The sequence below is a fragment of the Elgaria multicarinata genome, chromosome 5, assembly GCF_023053635.1.
Source record: "Elgaria multicarinata webbii isolate HBS135686 ecotype San Diego chromosome 5, rElgMul1.1.pri, whole genome shotgun sequence".
Classification (NCBI taxonomy): domain Eukaryota; kingdom Metazoa; phylum Chordata; class Lepidosauria; order Squamata; family Anguidae; genus Elgaria; species Elgaria multicarinata.
In genome coordinates, this window is record NC_086175.1 from 35,316,090 (window position 1) to 35,342,868 (window position 26,779).

At 40.9% G+C, this 26,779-nt stretch overlaps 1 protein-coding gene across 2 annotated transcripts in view; it reads right to left on the reverse strand.

The window, feature by feature from the left end:
* The window catches only part of FGF14 (fibroblast growth factor 14), a 349,112-nt gene that overhangs the window by 98,917 nt on the left and 223,416 nt on the right, over positions 1-26,779 (reverse strand). The window contains exon 1 of one of the 2 annotated variants that reach the window (XM_063126117.1): positions 4,844-5,039. The exons of the other annotated variant lie outside the window; for it this stretch is intronic. Within the exon in view, the coding sequence (XP_062982187.1) occupies positions 4,844-5,039 (196 nt within the window). Of the gene's footprint in view, positions 1-4,843; positions 5,040-26,779 lie in introns of those variants that run through there. 2 annotated transcript variants of the gene reach the window in all.

The window sequence follows — 26,779 nt, forward strand, 5'->3', positions numbered from 1 at the left end:
GAATCATCCCTAATCATGGTGGCTACATAACCATGGTTTAAACACGCTCAGTAACCAAGGGTAAGCAGCCTAACCATGGCTTAGTGTGTCATCTGAACAGGCCCATAGTGTTAATGTTTCATGTATCAATAATGATTACAGATCTCATGAATGTTGCTGAATCTCATAAAAGACCCAATAAAAACCTCAAAAATTCAAACTCCTCCTCCTTTGAACACACCTCAAAACATAATTCCAGTTGCTCTCAATTAGGCTGCACACATACTTTGAGCTTTCGAGCACTTCAAACTAATGCCATCCAAGTTAGTTTTAGGTACATCCTTAGATGCAGTATCAAAAAGCTAAATGGGTTGGATCCAGATATGGATAAATTTAGAGCAGATCATGCCTAACTATGGTCCCATTGATTTCATTTGATCTACTCTGAAGTTTATCCAAGTCTGATCCAACCTATTCAGCATTTTGACTAAGGCCTTAGCTAGACCTAGGGTTTATCCCGGGGTCATCCCTGTTCATGTAAATGACACACAGGATATCCCGGGAGCAGGCAGGGACAACTCCGGGACAATCCCAGGATAAATCTTAGGTCTAGCTAAGGCCTAACTTAGGTTTTATTGACTTAATTGGGTCTAATTCTAAATATGATTAAGTCTGGAACCAAACCAATATGTGCAATCAAGAACCATTAATATCAGTTAAAGTTTTATAATTAATTTCAAGTGAATTTAGTTTCCTCTCTTCATCAAGAACTTTTTTTGAAATAACTCCTTGATTTGGGAAGTGGAAGGCCAATCAAGATTCTTCCAAAGCCTAGCAATCTGGATAGAAAACTGGCCCATAATGATAAATTAGCAATCAAATGCATTAGAGGAAACCCTAACAACATTTTTTACATAAGCAACAAGTAATTATCATCATCAAATGTAAACATGAACACTTAATCCATCTGAAAAGTATGCCTAAAATATGTATTTAAATGCTTGTTCAAAGACAAAATTCTAGAATAGTTTTATATTTCACACAAGCAACCCTACACCATTTTTTATAATTATGTTTTGGAAATCAGTGGTTTATGTTTTTAAAGACAGGCAAATTTAATGTCATCAACTTGAGGTGGAACAATTTGGTTTATATCAATAATAAATAAGGGATCTGCTCTGATTATCATAGCTGCTAGACATATTCCTCACTTATCTTAAAGCAAAAGAGTCAAGGAAGAAATAATAATAATAATAATAATAATAATAATAATAATAATAATAGAAGAAGAAGAAGAAAAAGAAGAAACATAAAACTCTACAAATGTGTCATATAAATATGTTCCATGAACATTCTATATTTGACACATGAGGTAAAAAAAGAAAAAATGTCTTGAATGAATATAAAATCAATAAATTCTAGTATCATACTAATATAAATTGGATGTATTTCATATGCTGAAAGTGTAACATCTGACTGGAGAAACCTTTCCTAATGGAGAATTAACCTGAATTACTGTTTCCACTTGTTGGATTTCCTTCTTCTTAACAAAGTCTCTTTAGTTTTTATATGACACTTATTTAAATCTATTATTGCTTATATAACATGCATTAGTACTAGTTTTAAATATATTTTATGTATAACTGTATATGATTTCTCTCTCATTGGATAATAACTGAAACAAATATGTGTGGACACCATGCATTCTTAATCTATTATCTGGAAGTCTGTTAGCTAAACACTGAAAATCCAATATTACTATTATTGTCATTTGGTGTTCTCTGCATGTATTCACAATAGTTTGATCAAACAATAGAAATATTACAGTATTATTTATCATTATCATTGGAGTACCAGCGTTAGAGGCCCCTTAAAAGACAGCCATATATACTTAAAGATAAAATAATATGGAAAGCTCTTTTAAAACAACAAATAAGACATTTTCTCATTCTTACAATATTGAAAATAAAAATCATACAAGGCCATAAAATGACTTCATTGTGTGTAAAACTAAGCAAACAGGATTACAAATGGAGCCTTTAATATTGCTGCTTTTGAGCAGTCACAGCATTTAGCAGCTATAAACATCATTGGTGCTGTCTGCACGTAAAAAAATAACATTGTTATTAATATTATATAGCTCCTAGTTGCTGTTGTCAGGTAATTCATTTAGCTATGCCATTACGTAGTCACCCCTTTAATACCGATTCAACAGGATCTAAAACTATATTTTTACACATATTCAATAAGTTACTGGTGTTTTTGTTTACATTTCCATTAGTGAAACTTATTAAGTATAAGTTCCCTCCTAGAAAGCAGTACACAGCTTTCTCAGCCATGAAAAGCATTTCAGTTATTATTCTCTATTATACTTTTGTGAATCGAAAGACCTTGCTTTACACCTGCAAGTGCAAGCATTACACACAAATGCAAGTTTAAGGGAGGTGTAAAACAAATTAAATCTAAAGAAGAAAAGCTCTCTCTCTCTCTCTCTTTTTTAAGATCCTAATTTCAGTTAAGACAAGATTTTGCTAACTTTGCTACACAGAAATTTAGACTACTACCACCATTTCCTACTACCACAGTAGGGAATTCTCAGAACCAAGAGATGGAACAGCTTTTCTATCTCACTGATTTTATGGTGTGCTTGTGCTTTGATCAAATCCATCTAGAGCTGAAGTGTATATGAACCAGCATTTTCCCACCCATGCTGCCCCGCCCAAGAATACACAGCACTATGCATACAGAAAGAAAGAGAGAGAGAATGAAGAACCAGAAATGTAAATGTACAAATACATAGAATATCTGGTTTGTTAGTTTGCTCAAATACAGTAAAGACTCCTCAAATTACTGTTGCTTGAACTGCCTTTCCTTGGGGAGGGTCACATTCCTGATGGTCACCAAGGTTAAAAGCAGTCTAAAGCGACAAAATGAAGGAGAAAGGTAGGGAACATGTAATGCTGGATTTTTCACCTAAAAGGGAAGGAGCAAAGTTAGTGCTACAGCTGAAGAGATGGTGTCAAGGCAAGTGTTGGGGGGGGGGGGTTCTAAAGGGTGGTAAAATATCCCTGAGCGGAAAGGAAGATAATTGCCAAAAGTCAATTTGACTGGAGTGAGCCAGCTACAGAGCTTGCAAAAACAGAGTATTGTGGGAATTGGAGTTCCCCCACATTTACACTCTGAGGATTCTCCACTTCAATAGCAACAAATTCTTAAAGTTACAGTGCTCCAAAAATACCTAGCTTACCTTATGTTTTCCATTTTCTAATTCTGAAACAATCAGCTGTATTATAAAAGACAGGATGTACTGCATGCTATAGTTATTGCTCCCCTCTAGACACAGTATTTAGATTCATATCTATGCCATTTATACACAGGAACTCTCTCCCCCACCATGTACTTCTTCATTGAACCTTGGCAGTTTGCAGATTTCTCTGTTTGCCCTGTTGTCATAATTCTCTGGGATAATTTTCTTATAGATACACCTTCACTAAATTTAAAGTACTGATACTGGGAAGAATTATTTTCCTTAGTTTGTGCCTTTAATAATCTTTCACATGCTTCCAGTTTGAACAATGAGTGCAAGTGTGAATATTCTCTAAGAGCTGCTTCAAATTTGGAATTTCTTTGTACTTACTTATTAAAAAATATCTACAACGTTTAAAAGAAAAGGAAATAGTGCAAGACTAAGAGGATGGCAATGGTTTTGTAGATTTATTCTTGCATCATACGTTTCTTCAAGTGTCACTCTCATCCATTAGTACATACAACCTTTTGCTCCAGGGAGTGGGTATGAAAAGGACCTAAATCTGTACAGGGCTCCCAGATTTCTTATCCTCCTTTCCAGAAGATGGGATGGGTCACACGTTAGAAACTAGTTAGCAGGTGCTCAAAAGCCATATTGTGTTGTACTTACAACCCATTGACAATCCACCATATTCAGCTGAAATATTTGGACAAATTTTGATTTAGAACATTTTGTTCTGAAGTAAAAATAAAGTGGCATATGTGATGCCGATATACTGTATGATAATCTTGGATCCTCCATTAATTAATTTGAACTAATAACCATCTTGCTGGTTCCATACTGAAAATCACAAAGCCAGAATAAAATTACCACTTCAACCCTAAGCATGAATTGGAAGGGGTGAGGTGGAAATCCATCCTTTTACCACTCTTTGATAACTCTGACTATGAGTGTGTCAAGAGTAATTAAAGGAGTTGTGGAAAACTCCTTGTTCACTCTACTTAGCCACTTGACCTATGTTGTGGATCAAGTTGCTTAAATGCCTACAACTGCAACCATCACAGCGGGTTGCTCTGGGTGTAACACTCTCCTCCTTCTGTAAAATGGGTATAAGTACTTACCTCACTGAGCCTGCCTTCTTCAAGTTCAGTTAGTGGCTGTAGTTGCTAAACCATCCTATTCAGCACCCAATCAAGGTTGCTAAAATATGGGCTTTCTCTGTCTGTTCAGATGCATGCTTGTGTATTAGAAACTGGGTTCTAATTCATATTAACGCCTAAGAGAACCAAGGGGAGGCACTTTCTTCCGATTAATTAACTCAAAGGCTCACTCAAGTTTCCCTCCTGTAAAATAGACTGATGACCTACCAGTCAGAGACAGCGGAGGGGTGAGGATTTCTCCCACTGCCAGCGCTTTAGGAAGCGCCACGAGGCAGAGGACTTCTTTTCGTCCTTCCGTCCCCTTTCTTTTTTGCCCTTGGGCGGTGTGGCCCCGCCAACTTTGGAGGCCACAGGTCGTTCGTTCTCTCAATGACACCCGCAGGTGCCCCCAGACAGACACACACGCACACACGCACACACACGCACACACACACCGCGCACCGGCGCGCGCACACACCTTGGCGCCGCAACCTCCTCTTCTTGAGGCCAAAGATCCGGACCTTGGAGAAGATATCCACCAAGTTGCTATTGCAAAGCCCGCGGTTCTTGCTGGGGCTGTTGCGCCTCCTGCTGGCCGAGGGCCGGTCCCAGTGCTGCAAGTCGCGCGCCTGGCGCTTCTGCCGGATCAAGCCGCTGGCGATGGCCGCAGCCATGGCCGCTCCGTCCTGCGCTGCCCGCGCGCCCTGCCCAAGCGCAGCGAAGACGGGCGCTGAGCTCGGTTCAACCTCGGCGGGAACTCATGGCCGAGGGCAGGCAAGGAGAATAAGGAAAAAGGAAGGGGGAACGTCGGCCGGTCACCACATGGAGCCGCCTGGCTTCGGGCCGAGCAGGCAGCAGCAACAAGCAGCAGCCGCCGTGGCTGTGGCGGTATCTCTAGCGCTTCCTCAGCGCCCGGCTCATGCCCGCTTCTCCATGGCGGCGGCGGCGGCGGCGGCGGCGGCAGCTGCCCCAGTCGCCGCCGCGTCCTCCTCCTCAGGGCTGCCGCCGAGTGCCTCGGAGAGCAGCATCTGGAAAGCGCACGCTTCGGCTCCTGAGAGCGCGCGCCTTAATCACGGCGCTTCAGTCCCACCCTAGTCGACACCCCGCCACACACGCACAACACACCCTCCCTTTCCAAGACAACTGAGGGAGGGGATTTGTCCTTGGGGTGGGGTGGGGGGGGAGAGGGAGAGGGAGAGCGAGAGCTCATAAATAAATAAATAAACCCCACCAACCAAAGCCCACGCAACACCTAATGATAATGTTAAGGGGGGAGCTGGCAAGGAAAAGGGAGGTGGGCTGAAAAGGCTCAGTGCAATTTACTGGAGGAAATTGCCTGTCGCCTGGAGAGCCACGAGCTGCTGCTGCTGCTGCTGCTGCTACCGCCCCTCGCCTTCCAGTGGGGCTTTTGTGATTGCTGGGCGCGCGCGCGCGTGTATGTGGGAGAGAAAGAAAGACGAGTGTGCGTGAGGTGGGTGTGGGGAGAGAACGGAAGGTAGGAGAGCGCGCGCGGAGGGTTGTTCATGTGTGTGTGTGTATGAGAGAGGGAGAGAGGGGGGAGGTAGGGTGGGGTGGGGAGAGGTTATGCTCTTGGTGAAAATAAATTGTGAGAGAAAGTGAGAGACAGCGGGTGCGCGCGCGGGTGTCTGAGCGAAAGAAGTTGTAATCCGTTATCTCCCCCCCCCCCCCGCCTCCCCACCACTAATCTCTCTCTGCCACTTTCCCTGTTCCAGAAAGTCTCAGCTCTGGGTGAAAGTACAGTCAGGTTGCTGGTCTGACTGATGTCAACAGAAACTATGTGGATACGGATTCCTCCCGATCCCAGTGGAAGAATCCGTCAGCCCCGGAGCCCAGGTTAACCACACGAGCAGGCAAGAAGAGCAGCAATGACAACGAAGAGCACATGAAACAAGTGTGCTTTGGCCAGAGGCTGTTCCCGGATGTTCGCGGACACATTTGCTCACTTTCTAAGGGGCCGTACGGGTATCTTTGTGGGATGCTCTCTTTGGTGCTGTTGGTGGTTGTTTTTTCTTCTACAGAGCAGATGAACAGGGGAATTTATTGGGGGGGATAGGGTTCAGCACCCTGGATAGCTCCTTTAGAGTTATGGCTGCTTTGCAACTCAGACTGGAGTCGCAGCCTCCAAATTGGAGCCACTAGCCTTCAAAAATATACACTCACTCCGCTGTAGGACTGGCTGAGGTGGTGGCGAGTGTGTGGGTGCAGTTTGTAGACACATGTTGGCCCTATGCCATGGCTACTAGGCTGCATCCGAGGCAGGTAAAGTGTAGTTGTGGGCAGCAAGCCGCCAACCCAGACATAGCCACTCAGTCTCGGCAGCACTGTCTTCCTACTCTTGCTGTACTCTCTCTTCAATTCCAAATTGGACACGCTGCTGCTGCTGCTTCAGGTGAATATGAATTCCTATCCAAGGAGGATAAGCTGGGAAGGGAAAGGAAGAGAGCCAGAGAGGCGTGGAGGGAGCCGCTTTCTGCTCCAAATCAGAACTGCTTTCTGTGGCTTCTTGGATACACCCTAGTGACCGCAAATGCAACCTTGGCTCGTGATCTCTCCAGGCATGTCTGTTTCTATTTGGAACAGGGGGGCAATAAGGAGGTGTGGGGGAGGAGAGATCGCAGGCACTCCAGACATAGTGTGATGACTGAGAAGAAAATCAGTTTGATGGGAATTGAAGAAGAAAAGTGTGTTGTAAAAAAATCAAAACCAAAAACAAAATCTGAAAAGTGTGAATGAATTTGAACTACTAAAACAAAGTAAAACATACACTCTTACAGTTTAAGATGCAACATGCACAGAAAAACAAAAGCCGTGGTCGTACAGACAAAATAAAATAACCAGTTTTAAAGATAGGGCTGAATCCATCACTTTTATGGACAAGCAAAGACTATTGGATTTACACACACACACACACACACACACATACAGGTTCAAATTGCATGGTTGGGTAGATTTGTTGATCTTTGTTGTGGGAGCTAAATGACGTAAAATTTAACTTCACTCCTGTATTTTGTAAGGTTAGTTTCTCTCTCATTGGGTTGTTTTTGGGGGATATAATGGGAGAAACGAGAGGGAAGAATCCCAAATTTTGTGATTAATTTATTTGTCTGCCAAGTGCTCAAGCATGTAATTAGGATTAATACACACTCTAGTCAAACTCTATATGTTTGCTACAGATGGTGGCTCATACAGGAGAATTATCCTAGTATTAATTTCTCATTGATCATGTCCAATGCACTTCACTTTTTTGGCACCTCAACCCACAAGCATGGATACAGGAAGCAGTGTTACCATTTGGACTTCCCAAGAATTCTCAGTCTACCATGCAGACTCCCACTATCAGTGCGGCATCAGCATTGATGCCATATGATATGTGAGGATTTCAGACTTCAAAATGCTTCTGTTGATACACCTATATATAGCACTAGTTAAATCAACTGCTAACAGTGATGTAGTGGTGCCAGGACTGTTAGGAATGCAGCACAGCGCTGGAACTTTTTATCTGCCACCATCAGAATTTCTTTCTTCCCTTTGAGGTTAGCAGCAATCCCCACCATAATTGATAGAATAAATTTTCCCAACAAAAATATATTGTTCACTGTTGTGATGTAACATATTTTGGGATGGCTTAGTCTTGAATGGGTAAAACTAAGACCTCTTCCGAGTGGACATGAAAATGGCTAGAACTGATTTTTTTATATAGAGAGATCAACACAACTGCTTGCAGTTTTGACTCTTCTTGGGGGCATGGCTATCAGGATGGTCATGATGAGAGTCTGCTCTTAAACATTTATCACTACACCATTGGTTGCTAATATAGGTTATGTAATTGAACAAAACAGGTTTGTAGTTATGTATTAATTACAAGACATGCACATGTGAGTGATTTGTTAATGTTAAACAGAAATCAGAAGACAGAGATTATTAATGTAGATTCGTCTTTGCATAATAAACCAGTTAAACATAGACACACACAGTGTAAGCCTCATGTGTGAAAATGCTCATTTAGATAGTCATTGATTGACAGCTTTGTACAGCCAGACTGCTTGGGTCCATCCATGTATCCAAGACTGGATGAACAGCAAAGTAATTTAAAAGTTTATAAATATATATTTCCTTTAAGAGGATCTTATTTTATTTTAGTTGAAAAGACAGGGTTTACATTCTTTTTTGAGTTTGGATACACTCTTTGAACTAAAGACTTCCAAATAAGCATTCTGGCATTGTTTTAGCTGGTACTTTGGAGTCTCTAGAAATAGCAATCAGTATCCTTCTAAATTATTTAATTTACAAAGTATAGCATTTACACTGAATTAAATATGTTTTGATTTTAACACTATTCTCTGGATTTGTTTTTTGTTTCTGTTGTTATGTTAGACCAACATGGAGAAGCACATTTTCAGTTATTTGGTTTTTTTGTTTTTGTCCTATTGGGTTTTGAAATGGCTCTAAAATTTAGAATCTCAATAAATTCAGTGCAAGCATTTATTCTAGGTTTCAATCTCACAATTATTATTTTTTAATTATTTACAACATTTATATACTGCTCAAGTATGTAACACAGATTTCAGAGTGGTGAACATAGTAAAAGAAAGAAGATTTTTAAAAGCAAATTAAAATTATTCAATTTAGAAACAAAGGAGACAGAAAAAAACAGTGGCTAGTCAGTTGGGAATGCTTCTCAAAATACAGATGTTTTCAGAAGGCGCTGGAAGCAGCCTAGTGTTGGTGCCTGCCTGACCTCCAGGGGCAGAGAGTTCTACAGAGAAGGAGTGACTACATTAAAGGTTGTTCTGGTGGATTCCAATTGGGCCACAGAAGCATGCCCTCCAATGACCTCAGTGATAGGCCAGGTTGGTAAGGGAGACGGCGCTCTAGTTCAAGGAATTCCTCACAACTCCTAGAATTTGTTACTACAAGCTAGTGACGTTAAGCAATACTTGTTTAATATGCATTTTACTTTGAAATGCATATTCGAAGTAATACACAGCAGAATGTATTACTTTTCAAAGCTTACTGTTTTCTGTACAAACAGGCTGTGTACAAGGAGCAGCTTTTACAAACAGCTGTGTTTTGTAAGAATTTTCTTCTTGTTCTGCTTTGCAAAATCTGTTCACTTTGATCAAGACCTTGAATAGCACAAAGCATAGAACTAGAGCTCCATCACACATAATTCCACCACCACCCTGCTTTGAGTCCACAGTTTTCCCCTCCATTTGCTTAGTGAGTCTAGCACTGGGCACTTTCATGTCTGTGTGTTGTTGCACTATTTCAGCTCATGTATCTTTTCACCTGTATCGCTACTGGGCTGGCGAAATCTCCTGCCCCCTACATTCTCTTTCCCCTGCAGTTAATTTTTGTATATATAATTTAATATTTTTTTTATTTCTATGCAAATACAATAGTATGGCAGCTTGGAACTGCACAATTATGGTAAAACAACACACCTTGCTTTCCAGTAAGATCATATTAAACAATGTAAGTGAAGAGAAAGTGTTACAATTAGTTTTTGGAGATGTTTGTGGTCAAAGATTGCATGACAACAGGAAGCCAACATTGTGCTGGTCAGGAAATCTAGACATGCCTACTCAGGAGTAAGAGCCATAGAGTTGAATGGGACTGAGTCTGGGCACAGGCCATGGCAGCCTCACTTACCTTCTCCGCAGGGTGTTCAGGGGGCTTTCTCCCTCTGCCTTCATGGTTGAGCAGTTGAGTGGAGAACCACCCCACCCTCCTCTTTGGTCAACAAGACCGCCCTTCGACACACATGCCCCCAACAAAAAATGGGATGGTCCAATATAGTGCATGGATAGCAATACATGGGATGGAGGTGTGGCTTTATTGCACACAGAAAAGGGAGGGGGAAAGGTGAGATGAACACAGGACAGGGACAACGTCATGTGAGTACCGCATTGCAAAAACATATACCAGGCATGGCGAGAGTGCGATAAATCACTGGTGTGATCGAGCTCCTAGGAGAATAATCCTCAATTTACAAAATAAAATGAACAACACGATACAAGGAAAGGATCCTGGTACATAGGAAGCTGTTCATAATTAGTCAGACCATTGGACCATCTAAGCCCAATATTGTTGACACTGACTGACAGCAGCCCAATATTGTTGACACTGACTGACAGCATGAGCGCTATCACTGGTAATTTCAGTTAGGAAACAAGTAAGAGACTATAATGCTCTTGTATCTATGAAGGCCTTATGTAAGACACACATCATAATGGATCCCTGAACATCTTTTAACAAATCATTAACAGTTCATTTGAAAAAATGTGAACAATACAACCTAATTCATTGAACTGTAGTAATAATGACAAGATAACTATTGCAGATACTTTGTTCTGAAAATGCTTTACATCTGTTAATACAAATAATCAAAATACCAGGCATTTTCCAGTCAAAAGTTAGCACATGTTAGTCCCACTGATTTTAAAGGCACAGAATTAAAAGTGTTTACCTTTGAACACATTGGGCAGTATCCAACAGTATCATTCTGCAAACTCAAAAGGCACTGCTCAATCTTTCCATTTCACAATTGCTTGCTCATAACGCTTGCACAACTGGTTGCACAGCCAGTTGCACAACAGGTTCCGCAACCATGCTTATGCAAATCTAACTTCAGGTGGATTCTCCTCTTGCACATAGTTTAGAACCTAGTTCATGCTAGTGCAACATCATCTGGGCTAGCGGAATGACACAGTTTGATACTGCCCACTATGCTTAACCATTTTGCTTTATATAAGCCATTATTCTTTTTTATGCATACACATTTTTGAGGGGGGAGGAGAGAGATACAGAACCTTTTGGTAATGGCTTTTAAACTTTAGAAAATCAAGCAAAGCTTGCAGGTATTGACAAATAATTATTTACCAGTTTTGTATTTATTATAGGATTTTGATGAGTTTTTTTACTATGATTTTATTAGATTGTAAGCCTATGCGGCAGGGCCTTGCTATTTACTGTTTTACTCTGTACAGCACCATGTACATTGATGGTGCTATATAAATAAATAAATAATAATAATAATAATAATACACACAGGGAGAGACATATGTATTGATTTGCCTAAAACACTATAAACAAAATCTGAAGTATAACCTAGGATAAATTCTATTCAGTGAAGAGACCTAACAAATATAATTTGCAATACATATTAGTTACTATTGATATGCATCTTCTCATTCCCTGTTCATCTCATTTAATCTAAATTGTAAATATTTTCACTTCACCCAAACAGGTTCAGATTGTGCGTTTGTCAATCTCAGTCTATGATTGAGGATGCCCAGAATTGGGGGGAGGCATTGTGTAGTAGAAATGGTTGCAAAAAATACTGCATTTGTAGAGGAACATAGCATGATTTTATCCTTGAGAACAAAAACAAAGTCTCTCTGCTTGTAATTTGAAAATACAGGATTGTTGTTTACAGCATTAGGAGCTCCAAGGGAAACTCAAGAGAGCCATCTGCTGTCTTAAATCTGAGATAAAATATTTGTACTTCAAGCCAAGGCAAAGGTTTTGATAGATGGATTTTCAGAACATGAACACATTGATTTCCTTTGTCACCACTGACTAAGTAGCTATGATTATAGATTTAGGGCAAGTGACAGTAACTTTCCATTAAAACACTCATCTATTTCTGATTAAATACAATCTATTTGTAAGAAGAAACCCTAAGAGAGGAATATTCTTTTAGATTATCAGTATTATCTCTTCTTCCATTACTTCATTCCCGGGTGGTATACTAATAGAATCTTCACAATGTATAGTTGTAATTGTGATGTTGCAATATTAGCATTGTAGAGCCATTTCCCTCATTGTGACTGAACAATACAGAAGTCACTTATAATGGCTAAAAACCTTACAGAAGAAGGATCAATTTACATGACCATTGTCATAGAAGATGTTTATATCAAAAGGATTTGGCACTGACTCGAATGAATCTAGATTTTCACATATATCTATGTAGATTAATTCTTTTCAGGTATACTATCCCATTGGTAGATAGGGATTATTAGGGTATTTCTTAGGCCGTAGCTAGACCTAAGGTTTATCCCAGGATTATCCCGGGTTCCTCCCTGCCAGAGCGCTGGATGCCCTGTGTGGCACTTAGATGAACAGGTTTGACCCCAGGACAATCCTGGGATAAACCTTAGGTCTAGCTACGGCCTTAGATGACTTTTGAACTGTGTTAATGCAGACTCTAGAATACTTATTTTTCTACACGAAGTTATACAGTATTTTTGCAAACTCATTATCATTTTAAAGTCTACAAATAAAAACAAAGGCATTAGCAATAATCACTCATGTCTCTAGATCACTGTGAGGCTAGTCCTCATCTCATTCTTCTTCTTTCACGCTGCCCTCTGGCTCTTCCAGCTGTCTTTCTTGGGTTCCTACTTCTCATCTTGTTGCCCTCTTCTTTCAGCAACTCTGGTCTAACTCTTACTGAAATATTAAATTTCTGCCTGCATAGTACCATTTCAGACTGCAGGTGCAGGCTCATATGATAGGGTGACCATATTTGGGAAACCAAAAAAGAGGACACCTAGTGTGTGTGTGGGGAAGCAGCTTTCTGAGTCCTGCAGAAAGTACGTTATTCCCCCGCCACCTTAAAGAACCCGATTGAGTGGAGGAGGGGAAAGGATTTCATTCTGCACCACCACCATCCACTCCAATTGGGGCCTTTTCTATAATGTCCACGAATGACCCACTTTCCCCTTTAAGACCTCAATTGGAGCTCGGGGTGGGGGAATGATGTGCCTCAAGAAAGCATGTCATTCCCTCCTGCCATGCTAATGGCAGCCTTAAAGGGGAAGGTGTGTCATTCCAGGACATTATTGAAAATTATAGAAAATCCCCCCTGACACCATGGAAAGAACAAAAACCAGGACAAATCCGGGGAAATCCTGACAGTTGGTCACCCTATCATATGACTGAATATTGCTCCATACAAAATAATTCCCTGCACATGAAGAAATAGCATGTTATGGAGAAGCTAAACTGCAATCTGAGTAATCTAGGCAATCTGTCTAATTTGGGATCAGATTTTCAGATTAATTACAGGAGCGACCATTCCTTCTACAAACCAGGTTTATATTATTCTGGTAGAAACCCATCCAAGACAGGAAGTAATAATGCTGTGTCATTTTAAGGCACCCCTACAAGGCCCTGGCCTCAAGTTACACAGCCACTGTTCACTGAGTCCAATGTCACCTAATACTCCCCAAAGCAAGCTTCTTCCCCCTCCCACTGATTTACAGAGAGCACCAGGACTCTCCTGTTTATAGACTAGACTAGTAAAGAATAGTAAAGAATAAGGAATAATAGTTTTATCTCACAACCTCCCCCAACATACCCGACTCCCCTTTTCAACAGTTACTTATTCATCAGCCTTTTATTTAGGTACTATCTGATATACTAGAGTTGATTGGGTCCCTGAATAACATTTATCACATTTATTTGATAAATAAGAAATATCTCTGCAGCATATTCATCTCTAAGGAGGGGACAGGTGGGGGAGAAAGAGCCCCAGAGCCCCAGCAACTGAGCTGCCCATCAACACGGCGCCCAGGCCCATCGCCAGCTGCTACTGCTGCTCGTCTTCATCCTACTTGCCACCCTTGGCCTCCTGCTGCTGCTGCGGTGGCTGCTTGGCCTCCTGGTCAGCCCTCATTCTGCACTACAGACTCCCTCAGACTGGAGACAACATCATCAGCATGCAGCCGGAAGCATAGATCCCATTGCCTGTTGCCTTGGTGACAGAGGGAGGGGTGCCGTGGGCAGCGTTTTTCAAGTGCTGTGCCACCACAGCAGACTGGGTGGTTCTGGGCATGTGCAGAGTTCCTCCCTTCCTCCCTCTTAAGGACCAAGGCCACACATGCACTTCCCCTTTAGGGTTGCAGGCAGATTATGAGAAAACAGCAATATCAGCGCAGGGTGCCTTTGATATGGAATTGGGTTGACTGCCGGAGACCGACCTTAGGAGACTGGCTTGTGAAAAGCATACAGTGCCCACCTGGCCACATACTCACAATGGCTGCCAAAGTCCAGTAAGACTGCCCTCCCACCCAAGCATGCTGGGAGTTGTAGGCATAAGCCTATGTTTTTTATCAAATTCTGAAAAAAATACTTAAAACCCCAAAATTCAGGTTTTAGGATTTTCTGATACATTGTACATGAAGACCTCTCAGCATGCCAAATTTCAAGCTTGTACCTCATGTGGAAGTGGGCAAACATTTCTGGACACACAAACCCACACACATACTTTCAGCTTTATAGGTAGAGATTCTCTTTATGATCCCAGTTTAACTCCTCTAATTCCTCTGTCTTCTCAATAATTCACTTTCTTCCAACCCATTTAACTGTCTTTAACTTTTACTTCTAATTGACTTTCTCAACTGACTCTAACTCTATCCATCATTCCATAGGCTTCCCCCTGCTGTCAATCTTTCCTTCACTCATTCTTCAGTTATAGATGTGGTTAAGTACTCCCAAATTCCCTAAGAGGTGAAAAGCTGAGGAGCAATGCTATTGCTACATACATTCATTTTCTTTCAAAGAAAGACATCACACTGGAGAGTTTTAGTGGAAGCTCACATAACACCTAACCCCCTCATTCAGTGAATGCGGGAGGGAGAAGCAGAACCACTCCTGCTCCCCATTCACCTTAATGGCTGCACATTCTACTGTGCAACTGTACACATGTGAGGCCCCTTCTCACTGATGCTGAATGCTAAGAGACATGGTCAGTGGGTACGGGCATACATCAGGGTGTATGCCCAGATGGCACAATCGTGATCCCCCCTGACATGTTCACTGAATGCATGGGGAGTCATGTTGCAATCCCTAAGGTGTCATTGTAACCTGTTTACAACTGAGCAGCATATGTGTGGGGGACGGCAAGAATGCAGGCAGTATGGGATGATCCCATACTGCTCAGCTGCTGAAGGAGGAAAATGGGCATTTGAAAAGGGAAGAAAGGCTTAATACATTTTAGCCATCCTTTGGCATTCACAACCAGAAAATACTCTCTCAGTACATGCTTTTGAGTGAGGAGTCTATGTTCATGATGAGGTTAGAGGGGTAAAGAACTAGAATGTTATCCTAGTTTAATTAATCCAGAATACATCATCTGTTTTTGCATAAGTGGCATAGATGGTAGCTAAGAATGGATTAATTTACTTATATTAACTTATTCTATGTTTTAGAACTTTAAGAGCATGTGGATCATTGCTTCTCTTAGCAGAGATTTATACACAGCCAGGAGAAACTGTGTCAAGCATTTTTAGTAAGTTTAATATTTTAGAGGAATGAACCAGTCTGCAATCATCAGAAAGAAGGTCAGCGATTCCTTTGCTTTTAAGCAACCTGCCATTAGAATAACTGAATTGTGCAATATGGTTTCAATACATTTGAAATTACTTCAGCTGCTGGTATTCATGACTGCTAACCTGAGGGAATGCTTTCTGCTAAGTTATTGTTAAACTATCAGACATTGTCATCTCAGATTGAACAGTGTAATTATGCATTTTGTTTGGGTACCGTGACAAAGGGCTAAATATACTGGAGATAAGAAATAAATTATTTTCTTTACTCAAGCGTTACCAGTGCAAATGCACGAAGGAGACTACAGCAGAGAAACATGATGCAATGTTAAAATCCTAATTTACGGACACTAGAATTAATAGGTTCTTGAATACCAAGGAATGCTAGACATAATAAATAACAGTAATCAACAATAAGAAAAGATCAATGAATACACCATGACAGATTGCAACACTGAAGTATTAAAAGAAAGTCAGACAGATAATGGGCAGAAATTATACTTTGTTAAATGGACTCCATTTACTCAAATGGGATTGCTGCCTTGAGGGCAATGTTTATATCGTCAGATGAGTTTTTCAGTGTGAAAAATCAGAAAGATAAGACTCAGAGGTTAATCTTTGTACATAAGAAGGCCACTATAGCCCTTTATTCAGATCACCCTGACACAGTTGGGATTGCATGAAGGAAAGCACAGGGATATGCCCTTGGAAACACCTCCTCCATCATATTCATGTAGGCTCCCCACATCATGTTTCTAACTTGTGTGGGGAGCTCACATGAGCAGAGAAATTACCTCTCTGGCACATGGAGACCTGTGGAGACAGGCATCAAGGATGTGACTGAGGGGGCAGAGGCAACAGGCTGACGATACTCACCCTCTCACTCGTGTGTGTGTGTGTGTGTGTGTGTGTGTGTGTGTGTGTGTGATGAACTTCTGAATAAGGCCTATCTCTAATATTTATCATTCAAAAGCAATTGTAGCAAAAGCAACACATACCCTAACTTGATAAATTATCAGGTATAGTAGTAATGTAACCTGCTGCTTAATAAGTCCCACAGTGGCACTGGGGCTTGTGGGGCTAATCCTGAAAGTCTATCACTTCCAGTTGTCCTGCAATCCAGAACAGTGGCTCAGCAGGCAACCACATCACTATCCCACATCTAACCCCAAATCTTCAATCCTACACACCATAGGTGTGTAGGATATGTAACCATAGGCTTGGGAGCCTAATCTGGCCTGCCTGGGCTCTGAAAGCAGCCCTCTAGGGTTCCCAGATGGCCATGACACTTCCCATGGGCCCATCCCTTTCCCCAACCACCTGTCATTAGATGGTTTCCTGATTTCTGTGCTGTTTTCCTCCCATTCTAAAAGGCCTGTCCTAAGGTTTAAGTTCCTGGCAGGAAGAAGGTTAAGCTAAATTATTCCTGGTTGTTGTTGTTGTTGTTGTTGTTGTTGTTGTTGTTGTTGTTGTATTTTGTTCTTGCCCTCTTTTACCTTTGGCCACACCCACCACTAGAATGCACCCCCCATGAGCTTCTTCCAAATGAAATTTGGTCCTTGTGCTGGAAGAGATTCAACACCCCTGCTATACACCACATCCTTGATGCCCAGCACGAAGGTCTGTTGATGGTGATTATGTAAATAGCAAGCAAGCACACACACACACACACACACACACACACACACACACCAGTTACTGCTTCACAACATACTTTCGTATAAGAACAGAAGCAGAGCCATGCTGGATCAGACCAAGGGTCCATCTAGTCCAGCACTCTGTTCATACAGCTGTTAACCAGAAACCAACAAGCAGGACATAGTACAACAGCACCCTCCCACCCGCTTATACAACTGGTTTATATAGGCTTATTGCCTCGGATACTGGAGGCTTACTCGGAAACTTTAAAAGAAGCAAGGATATTTAAATATCTTGTACAGAGCTGTTCTAGCAAGTATTTTATCAGTAGCGTCAGAAGATTTTGACAGTCAAGATTTTCCCAGACAATGAAAACTCTTCAAATGCCACTATGCACAACTTTCCACGAGACAAATCAATGTGTATGAAATTCGCCTGAATAGATCTAAGGGTACCATCCTGAGCACACTTATAGATGGAAATTAATCATGCTGTATGAGCTTAAGCATGTTCACATCAGAAGTAAGACTCACTGAATTCAGGGGCTTGCGTCCAACATTGGTCATGCAAAATTAATGCAACAAGGGAGTTGTGACAAATGTAAGTCCCACTGATATATTTCTAAAGCAGTTCCTGAGGGTCAAGGTACCCTCTGAACCAGTGTGGGATAGGCCCCAGAGGGCTGCAGTGGGACACAGGAGTTGCAAGAATTCAGAGTGGCTGCCTTGTGAGAGTGGAAGTACCTTTCCACTGGCACTGGATACTGTTGGAACCCAGCCATCGCTATTAAAAAATAAACAACAAAAATAAACCACCCAGAGAGCTTCGGCTGTGGGGCGGTATATAAATGTAATAAAATAAATAAATAAATAAATAAATAAATATGACTTCATGAGTGCATCTTTCTTTGTAACATTAACAACAGCAGAGATCCCCATCCATATTCTCTAGATGCCTATTTTAATGCAGATTTTGAACCAGGTCTTTCCAGTCCTTGCCTGGTACTCTAACTGCTACGCACACTGGCTTTCAGCACTCTTTAACAATGCAACAAACCAAAACACAACAAAGAACCCCCGGGGGGTTCTTTGTTGTGTTTTGGTTTGTTGCAAAGGATTGTTAAGCCAAAAGTGTGGGTAGCTATATATGATACAATTTAGCACTGCACATCTTCGATTTTGAAATGATTAGATTGTAACTTAATATAGGTTGTTGAGCCTACATGTATTGTTTAATGTATCATTGTCATCATCATTGTCGTCATCGTCATCATCACTTTCGGGGCATCCATGTCAAATCTGACTTTCACAGCAATCCACAACACCATGGACCTGGCTATCTGGGACATGAAAGACCTGTACTGGTTATTCCTGTCAGGGCCTCAACAGAAGGAACTTTGGAAGCTGCCTTAAACTAAATCAGACCACTGGTCCATCTAGCTCAGTATTGCTTATACTGCCCATCAGGCTGTTCTCCAGGGCTTCAGGCAGGATTTCCCCCCAGCCCTACCTAGAGGTGGCAGGGATTGAACTTTGTCCCTTTCCTGGCAGCCCACTGGGTGGGAAGAAAGAAGGAGATAGAGAGAAGTGAGGTGGCAAAAAGAGAGCAAAAAGGAGATGGCAGAAAGATAAGGGGGAAAGGTGTGACCCACTGATTTTGGGCTCTGACCCTGCCCATTGCTGGCTTCAGCCCTGCCCACTGTCAACAAGTGGTGCCCAACAGATTGCCCATGGGGGTACATGGCTCTCGAAAGAAAAAAGGTTGTCCAGTCCATCCCTGTTCTACAGGCAAAACATACCACTGAACTATGACCCTTCCCATATCACTGCGACATTGTCACATCTGCCCCAAGAGGAAGAGCAGAAGTAATGAAAAGAAAGGAACTTCTCAAGAGAAAACAGATTCCTGTGTGGATAATAATTGCCTCTTACTGTCATTTTTCACCTGGGAATATCCACCTAGACTGCATAGATTTGGTAGTAGTTTTTGCTAATTCAAAAGCCCCGAGCAATGGCCAAACTCTCCATTTGATAAAAAACAAAAACAAACCATAATGCCCACAATTAAAAACACACACAATATCCAATACTATAGCATTAACTTTGCTGTGAAAAAAGAAAGAAAAGAAATTAAAGAAGAAGGAAAACCTGCACAACAATCTTATTCAATTGAACTATTAATATTTTTGCTTTGTGTTCAATGAAACTGTATATTGATCAGTTTACTTGTGTTTTATTAGTGTTTATGTTTTGTATTGTTATTTTTTTTATTTCTAAATAGCTTTGAGATTTCTATGGTTGTTCATTGAATTTTTTTAGATATATGTTGTCTCTGTGCTGCTGTCTGTTTATACATTTTTATGTAAATGGATTCACACTTTGGATAACATATTTTTATGGTTTTTAATCTTTTAATCGCCCAGAGAGCTTTGGCTATGGGGCAATAATAATAATAATAATAATAATAATAATAATAATAATAATAATAATAATAATTCTCATGAAGTTACATAAAATAAGGCAATAATAAAATAAATAAGATCTAATTGTTGCTTTAAAAAAAGAACCTTACTGCTAGCGAGTTTACAAGAAATTTCTATGGGGCTGTTTGTATAGGTCTCTGTTCCATTACCTCATGCTGCAGTAATAGCTACATGCCTGGCTATTCAAAACAGGAATAGATCATTGTTGTATTCCATTTAAATAGTTCTGATCTTATGCCTTCTGCATAAAATAGAGATGGGTTTTGCTACAGAAATGTTATTCTAAGTGAAAATTATTCCTGATAGCAGAATATAAAAAAGGACCCTGCCTGCACAAGTAGAACTATCCATATGTTTGTATCCACAGAGTTGTGCTTTAATACATTTCTGCATATTGCTTAAATCACTCAAGCTGTGTCATAGATCCAGGTCACACACAGAACTAAATGTGTTGCTTTTTTAATAGCCAAGAAGGATGTGCATGTTAATAAATTGATTGGAAAAGTGTTAGCTAGTCGCTTTCATTTCCCCCAAAATAGGAAACATCCAATTTCCTACCAAGAGTTAGAGAGAAAAAGTCATTTATAATCTACAGCCGATACACTTCTGGGGAACAGCCAGTGTAATGGACATTAAATGCGTTTTCCTGAGAGTATGGTGTTTTCTCCCTTTTCCCTCATGAAAGTTAATATACTTCAAGAAACTGAAAAGATTTCAGATTTCCATTCCTGAGCTAAAATCTAGTTGTCACTCAAGGTTGCAAGGCTATTCAGGTAACAAGAAATGGTAGGATACCACTTACTGTGGTCTTCTTGTGACTACTGCAATAAAAAGCTTGAAAATTATGCAACCAATGTTAATAATCTTTAAGCCAATTTTCATCTGGAAATAAACATGGATTTACATCTCCCCCACTGAAAGAAATGGTTCTTAAGTTAAAAGTGGTTCAAGTAGGTTGGGTCTTTTGCAGGCATGGATGAACCATCACTGTCTGAGCTCATGGAATGAGCTAGGCAGGCTAAAAAAAATGTACATATCCTTTTGTAAATGTTTATATCCTTTTGTTAAAGAAGCATTAAATGCATTACATCTCCAATAATTGTGCAAGTTAGACAAACCCTATTGAAAAGAAGTTGTGGAGTCCAATAGACCCGAAACAATTTTTTTTGCTGAATAAGATGTAAGCTGAGATCCACAGAAGCTTCAGATACAGATGCTAGGGCAACCATCCATTGGTTAGGCAAGAGAGGGCACTCCAATTCTCTATTCCAATCTTGAAACCTTTGAATAACTCTCTCCCCCTCTCTTTTTTTTAATGAATGGTACACATGATGGAAAATGACGATAATCTTATATACATAATGTATAGGTGTTTTTTTTTCTTCATTTCATGATGCATTTTCTGTTCTGTTTTGTTGATATTCACAATAGAAAATAAAAACAATAATTTAAAAAATGGCAAGAGTGTCACCAGAAGTGGCGGCCACTCTGGTTGGCAGACTCTATGGTTCCCCTATGGCTCCCTTCTATGGCTCTCTGGTGGTTAAAATGGGCTAAGGCCTCGACCACTGAAAGCTCCCCTGGGGCCCCTTAATCCTGCTGTAGGGGGTTGGTTACCCAGGGTGGTTCCATAGCCATTGTTGTCATGTCCCCCCCCACACACACTACACATTAAAGCCATCATAGTTCACCCCAAACCCTTAACTATCATAGCTTAGTGTGATGTCTGAACAGGCCAGTAGAGTTCTGGTTGCCCCCGCTCCAAAATGATATAATACAATTGAATAATGCACCCTGCCCCACCCCCACCTCGACACACAAAACCACTTGAAAGAAATCCTATAAATAGACGTTCCCCTGCCCCTGGTCAAAGTCATCCAATAAAATGGATTGGCAATAGATTCAGGACAGACAAAAGAATGTATTGCAAACAATTCATAATGAACATATGGAATTCACTACCACAAAATATGGTACTACTAGCTTGTATTCCAGCCTGCATAGTTTTTTTTTAAAATAAATAAAAGGATTTGATTTAGGTTTAGATGTATCAAGGGTTATTAGCTACTATCACGGATGGCCATCACCATCATGCCCTACCTGAATGTTGGACAGATGTACCTTTGGTTTGGTTCTGGAGCAGGGTGCCTTGGGAAATGGTAGCCTCTCCTTTGTGATCAGTTTTTAAGCAGAGGCTGGATGGCCAAGGGTGCTGTAGCGGCAGTTTTCCTGCATCAGTAGGGGGTTGGACTAGATGGCCTCTGAGGTACCTTACAAGACTATGAACAAGACAATTCGTCCAGTGCAATCCTATGTGTATCTACTGAAAGCAAGCCCTATTGAGCTCAACAGGGCTTACTCCCAGGTAAATGTGTATGGGGTTACAACATTAATTTCATATTCTTAACTCCAGTACAGGGGGCATTGACATTTTCAATGTCTGGGAAGTTTAAATGGCACCAAAAGCAAAGCTAATGAAAATCCGAATGTCAAATGCTACTTGTCTTGTGCTTCTGACAGATAAGATCCTGATCCCAGTATCTGTGTGGGACCTTTCAGACGTAGCTACAAGGCAAACCAATAATCCTGACCAATGCTAAATTATGCTGTGCAGTTAAAGAACCTCTAGGGATCTAAAACCAGACAGTGTCAAGCTGGTGTTATTGCATGGCTACAGGTCACTAATTCAATCTTCCACGTGCATTATTATTAGCAGAAAGACTACTTGTAACATTCCTAACAGACGTAGCCGTTTTGCCCCCAAGCCAAAACTCAGCAGACTGAATTTAGAAATCACCCAGTTTAATTGTTATTTGTCACAATAGTCTGACAGATTTATTCTATAATATGTGGTGCAGTTGCCTGATTTGCCAGCAGTGGACACTGTTACACTAGTTATCAGCTAAAAAAATGATAGAAAGTCTGCAAATGGGCACATAATTATTTGCATTTGCTGTTTGTAATAATGCAGAAATCTGGGATAAAAAGAAGCATCTGTTATCAATACTACGATCCCAAGATGTCCCTTTCCATATATGCATAGCAGATTGATGTTTCAATTTTGTATTTTCTTTTTAGAAAAAGATATTGAGTGAATCTAAGGAGAAACTGCAACCAATTCCTTTGTTTCAGGGGTGCAAAACCTCAGGCCCAGAGGCCAAATCCGGTCCTCCTGGGGTCCCAATCCAGCCTTCCAGAAAGCCGTTTCCTTTAGCCCCACCTACCTTGACCAATTGTTTTGTGTTTTCCCAGCTTTTGTTCGGTTTTCCCAAATGATAAAAGGTTGAAATTCCTCTCCCAAGACTTAATTACTGACAGCAAGAGCTTTAAGCTAGAATATGCTGGTATTTTTTGAAATACCAGCCCTATTCCCTTTACCCCACCAACTACTGCAATACAACCCTGAGAAGTTATCCAAAATGGAACTGGGTCCTCGGGTTGAAACACCCCCTGCTTTATTTGGACCAGCCATGATTCACAATGTGGCATTATGAGCTTTTGAGTTATTCAGAAATCTTTATCAAGGTCAGTGTTGAACATACACAGGTTATTTTTAGTGAAGGACCTAGCGCTAGACCTAGCATGCAGACTAATTGCATTCTTTAAATGGTAGAAGAGGAAGATCTAGCTACGAAGGTGGTGCCAACATGAGAGTTTTGGATTCTGGGACCACGGGCTATGCTCCTTGGAAGATGGACTGCTGGCAAGGGATGGGTTGCACCTCACAAGGGCTGGAAAGAATGTGTTCGGCCACAGCATGAAGAACTTCATCAGGAGGGCTTTAAACTCAATCTTACGGGGGTGGGAGACGTAAATTTTGAGGCAACATTGGATGAAGGCCCATGCACCACAGTACAGAGAACAGCTCCAATAGTGCCCCTGGTGTCCAAAACAATGTAGGAACAAAGCCAGACTATAAAACACATGGTCTTTGATGTCTATATACTAATGCCCAGAGTATGGGAAACAAACAGAATGAACTTGCACTTTTATTACATGAAGGCAAATACGACTTGATAGGTATAACTGAAACTTGGTGGGATGACTCCCATGACTGGAATATAGCAATTGAAGGATATAACTTGTTCAAAAAGAACAGAAGAAATAGAAAGGGAGGTGGAGTTGCACTATATGTTAAAAATACCTATCCCTGCACAGAAATACAGGCGGATCAGACTGGGAGCCCCATCGAGAGCATCTGGATTAAAATAAATGTGGCAAGGAATAAAAAGAACATGATAATCGGAGTCTACTACCGACCACCCAATCAAGGAGAAGACAAGGACAAAAGTTTTGAGAAACAAATTGCCAGTATTTCAAGGAAGTGTGATTTAGTAGTGATGGGGGACTTCAATTACCCTGATATCTGTTGAGAGACAAATACTGCCAAAAGCGGCCCTTCCAAGAAATTCCTGACATGTGTGGGTGATAACTTTCTCCTACAGAAAGTGGAGGAAGGAACTAGAGGATCGGCAATCCTTGACTTGATATTGACCAATAGGGATGACTTAGTGGACAAAGTGGAAGTTACGGGAACTCTGGGGGAAAGTGACCACGTCATACTTGAATTCTTGATTATAAAGGAGACAAAGGCTGAGTGTAGCCATACACATACTCTGGATTTTAGGAAAGCTGATTTTAATAAACTCAGAACTATGATAAGTAAGGTCCCATGGCAAGTGAGCCTAATGAGAAAAGGAGTGCAGGATGGGTGGGAGTATTTAAAAAAGGAAATTTTAAGGGCACAGTTACAAACAATTCCAACAAGGAGAAAAGATAGAAGACAACAGAGGAAAGCAATGTGGCTCCACAAAAAGCTTAGAGATGACCTGAAAACAAAAAAGGATACATATAGGAAGTGGAAGGAAGGCCAGGCTACAAAAGAAGAGTACAGACAGGTGGCACAGAAGTGCCGAAATGGCATCAGGAAGGCTAAAGCTGAGAATGAGCTGAGATTAGCGAGGGATGCTAAAAGCAATAAAAAAGCTTTCTTCAGATACATGAGTAGTAAAAGACAGAGGAAAGAAATGGTGGTTCAACTGCTTAATGAGGATGGCAAATTGATAACAGATGACAAAGAAAAGGCTGAAGTGCTCAATTCCTACTTTGCCTCGGTCTTCTCCCAAAAGCGCGTCTATGACCCCCCTGGAAAAAGTGAAGCAGAAGTTGAGGGGGCAGGATTGTTATTTGAGATTGATAAACAAATGGTCAAAGAACACCTAATTTCCTTGAATGAGATCAAATCTCAGGGTCCGATGAACTGCATCCTAGAGTAATGAAGGAGCTAGCGGAAGAACTCTCAGAACCTTTGTCTATTATCTTTGCAAAATCATGGAAGATGGGTGAGGTGCTGGACAACTGGAGGAGGGCTAACGTTGCCCCTATCTTCAAAAAGGGCAAAAAGGAGGAACCTGGGAACTACAGACCAGTCAGTCTGACATCCATCCCTGGGAAAATTCTGGAACAGATTATAAAGAAGTCAATCTGTAAACACCTTGAAATCAATGCAGTGATTACTAGAAGCCAACATGGATTTGTCAGGAACAAATCCTGTCAGACTAATTTGATCTCATTTTTTGATAGGGTAACCTTCTTTGTGGACTGTGGGAATTATTATTATTATTATTATTATTATTATTATTATTATTATTATTATTATTATTATTATTTATTGCATTTTTATACCGCCCAATAGCCAAAGTGTAAAACAAACAGTATAAAAACATGATATAAAATACACATTAAAACGAATTAAAACATACCATACATGATTAAAACATCCTAAAAACATTCTACAATTTTACTGGATTTCACTGCCAGAATAGATCAGTCTTTATTGCTTTTTTAAATTCTAAAAGACTGTCAAGTTAACGAATCTTCTCCGGCAGGCCAGGGAGCAGCAGAAGAGAAGGTCCTCTGGGTAACAGTTGTTAATCTAGCTTTTGCTAGCTGAAGTGGATTCTTCCCAGAGGACCTGAGTGTGTGGGTCGGATTGTACGGGAGAAGGCGATCCCGCAGGTAGCCTGGACCCAAACCATGTAGGGCTTTAAAGGTAATAACCAACACTTTGTACTTTGCCGGAAACTAATCCTGCAGCCAGTGAAGAGATTTTAAAACTGGTGTAATGTGGTCACCCCTAGGTGTACCAGTGACCAGCCTGGCTGCGATATTTTGGACTAATTGAATGCTGTGGAAGTCATATATCTTGACTTCAGCAAAGCTTTTGACAAAGTACCACATGACATTCTGATTAACAAACTAGCTAAAAGTGGGCTAGATGGCACAACGATTAGGTGGATTCACAGTTGACTACAGAATCGGACTCAAAGAGTACTTATCAATGGAACCTTCTCAAACTGGGGAGAGGCAATAAGTGGGGTACTGCAGGGCTCAGTCCTGGGCCCAGTGCTCTTTAACATTTTTATTAATGATTTGAATGAGGAGGTGCAGGGAACACTTATCAAATTTGCAGATGACACAAAATTGGGTGGGATAGCTAATACCCTGGAAGACAGAAACAAACTTCAAAGTGATCTTGATAGGCTGGAGTGCTGGGCTGAAAACAACAAAATGAAATTTAATAGGGATAAATGCCAAGTTCTACATCTAGGAAATAGAAACCAAATGCACAGTTACAAGATGGGGCATACTTGGCTCAGCAATACTACAAACGAGAAGGATCTTGGAATTGTTGTAGATCACAAGCTGAATATGAGCCAACAGTGCGATATGCCTGAAAGAAAGGCAAATGCTATTTTGGGCTGATTTAATAGAAGTATAGCTTCAAATCACGTGAGATACTGGTTCCTCTCTATTCGGCCCTGGCTAGGCCTCATCTAGAGTATTGCATCCTGTTCTGGGCTCCACAATTCAAGAAGGACGCAGACAAGCTGGAGCATGTTCAGAGGAGGGCAACTATGATGATCAGGGGTCTGGA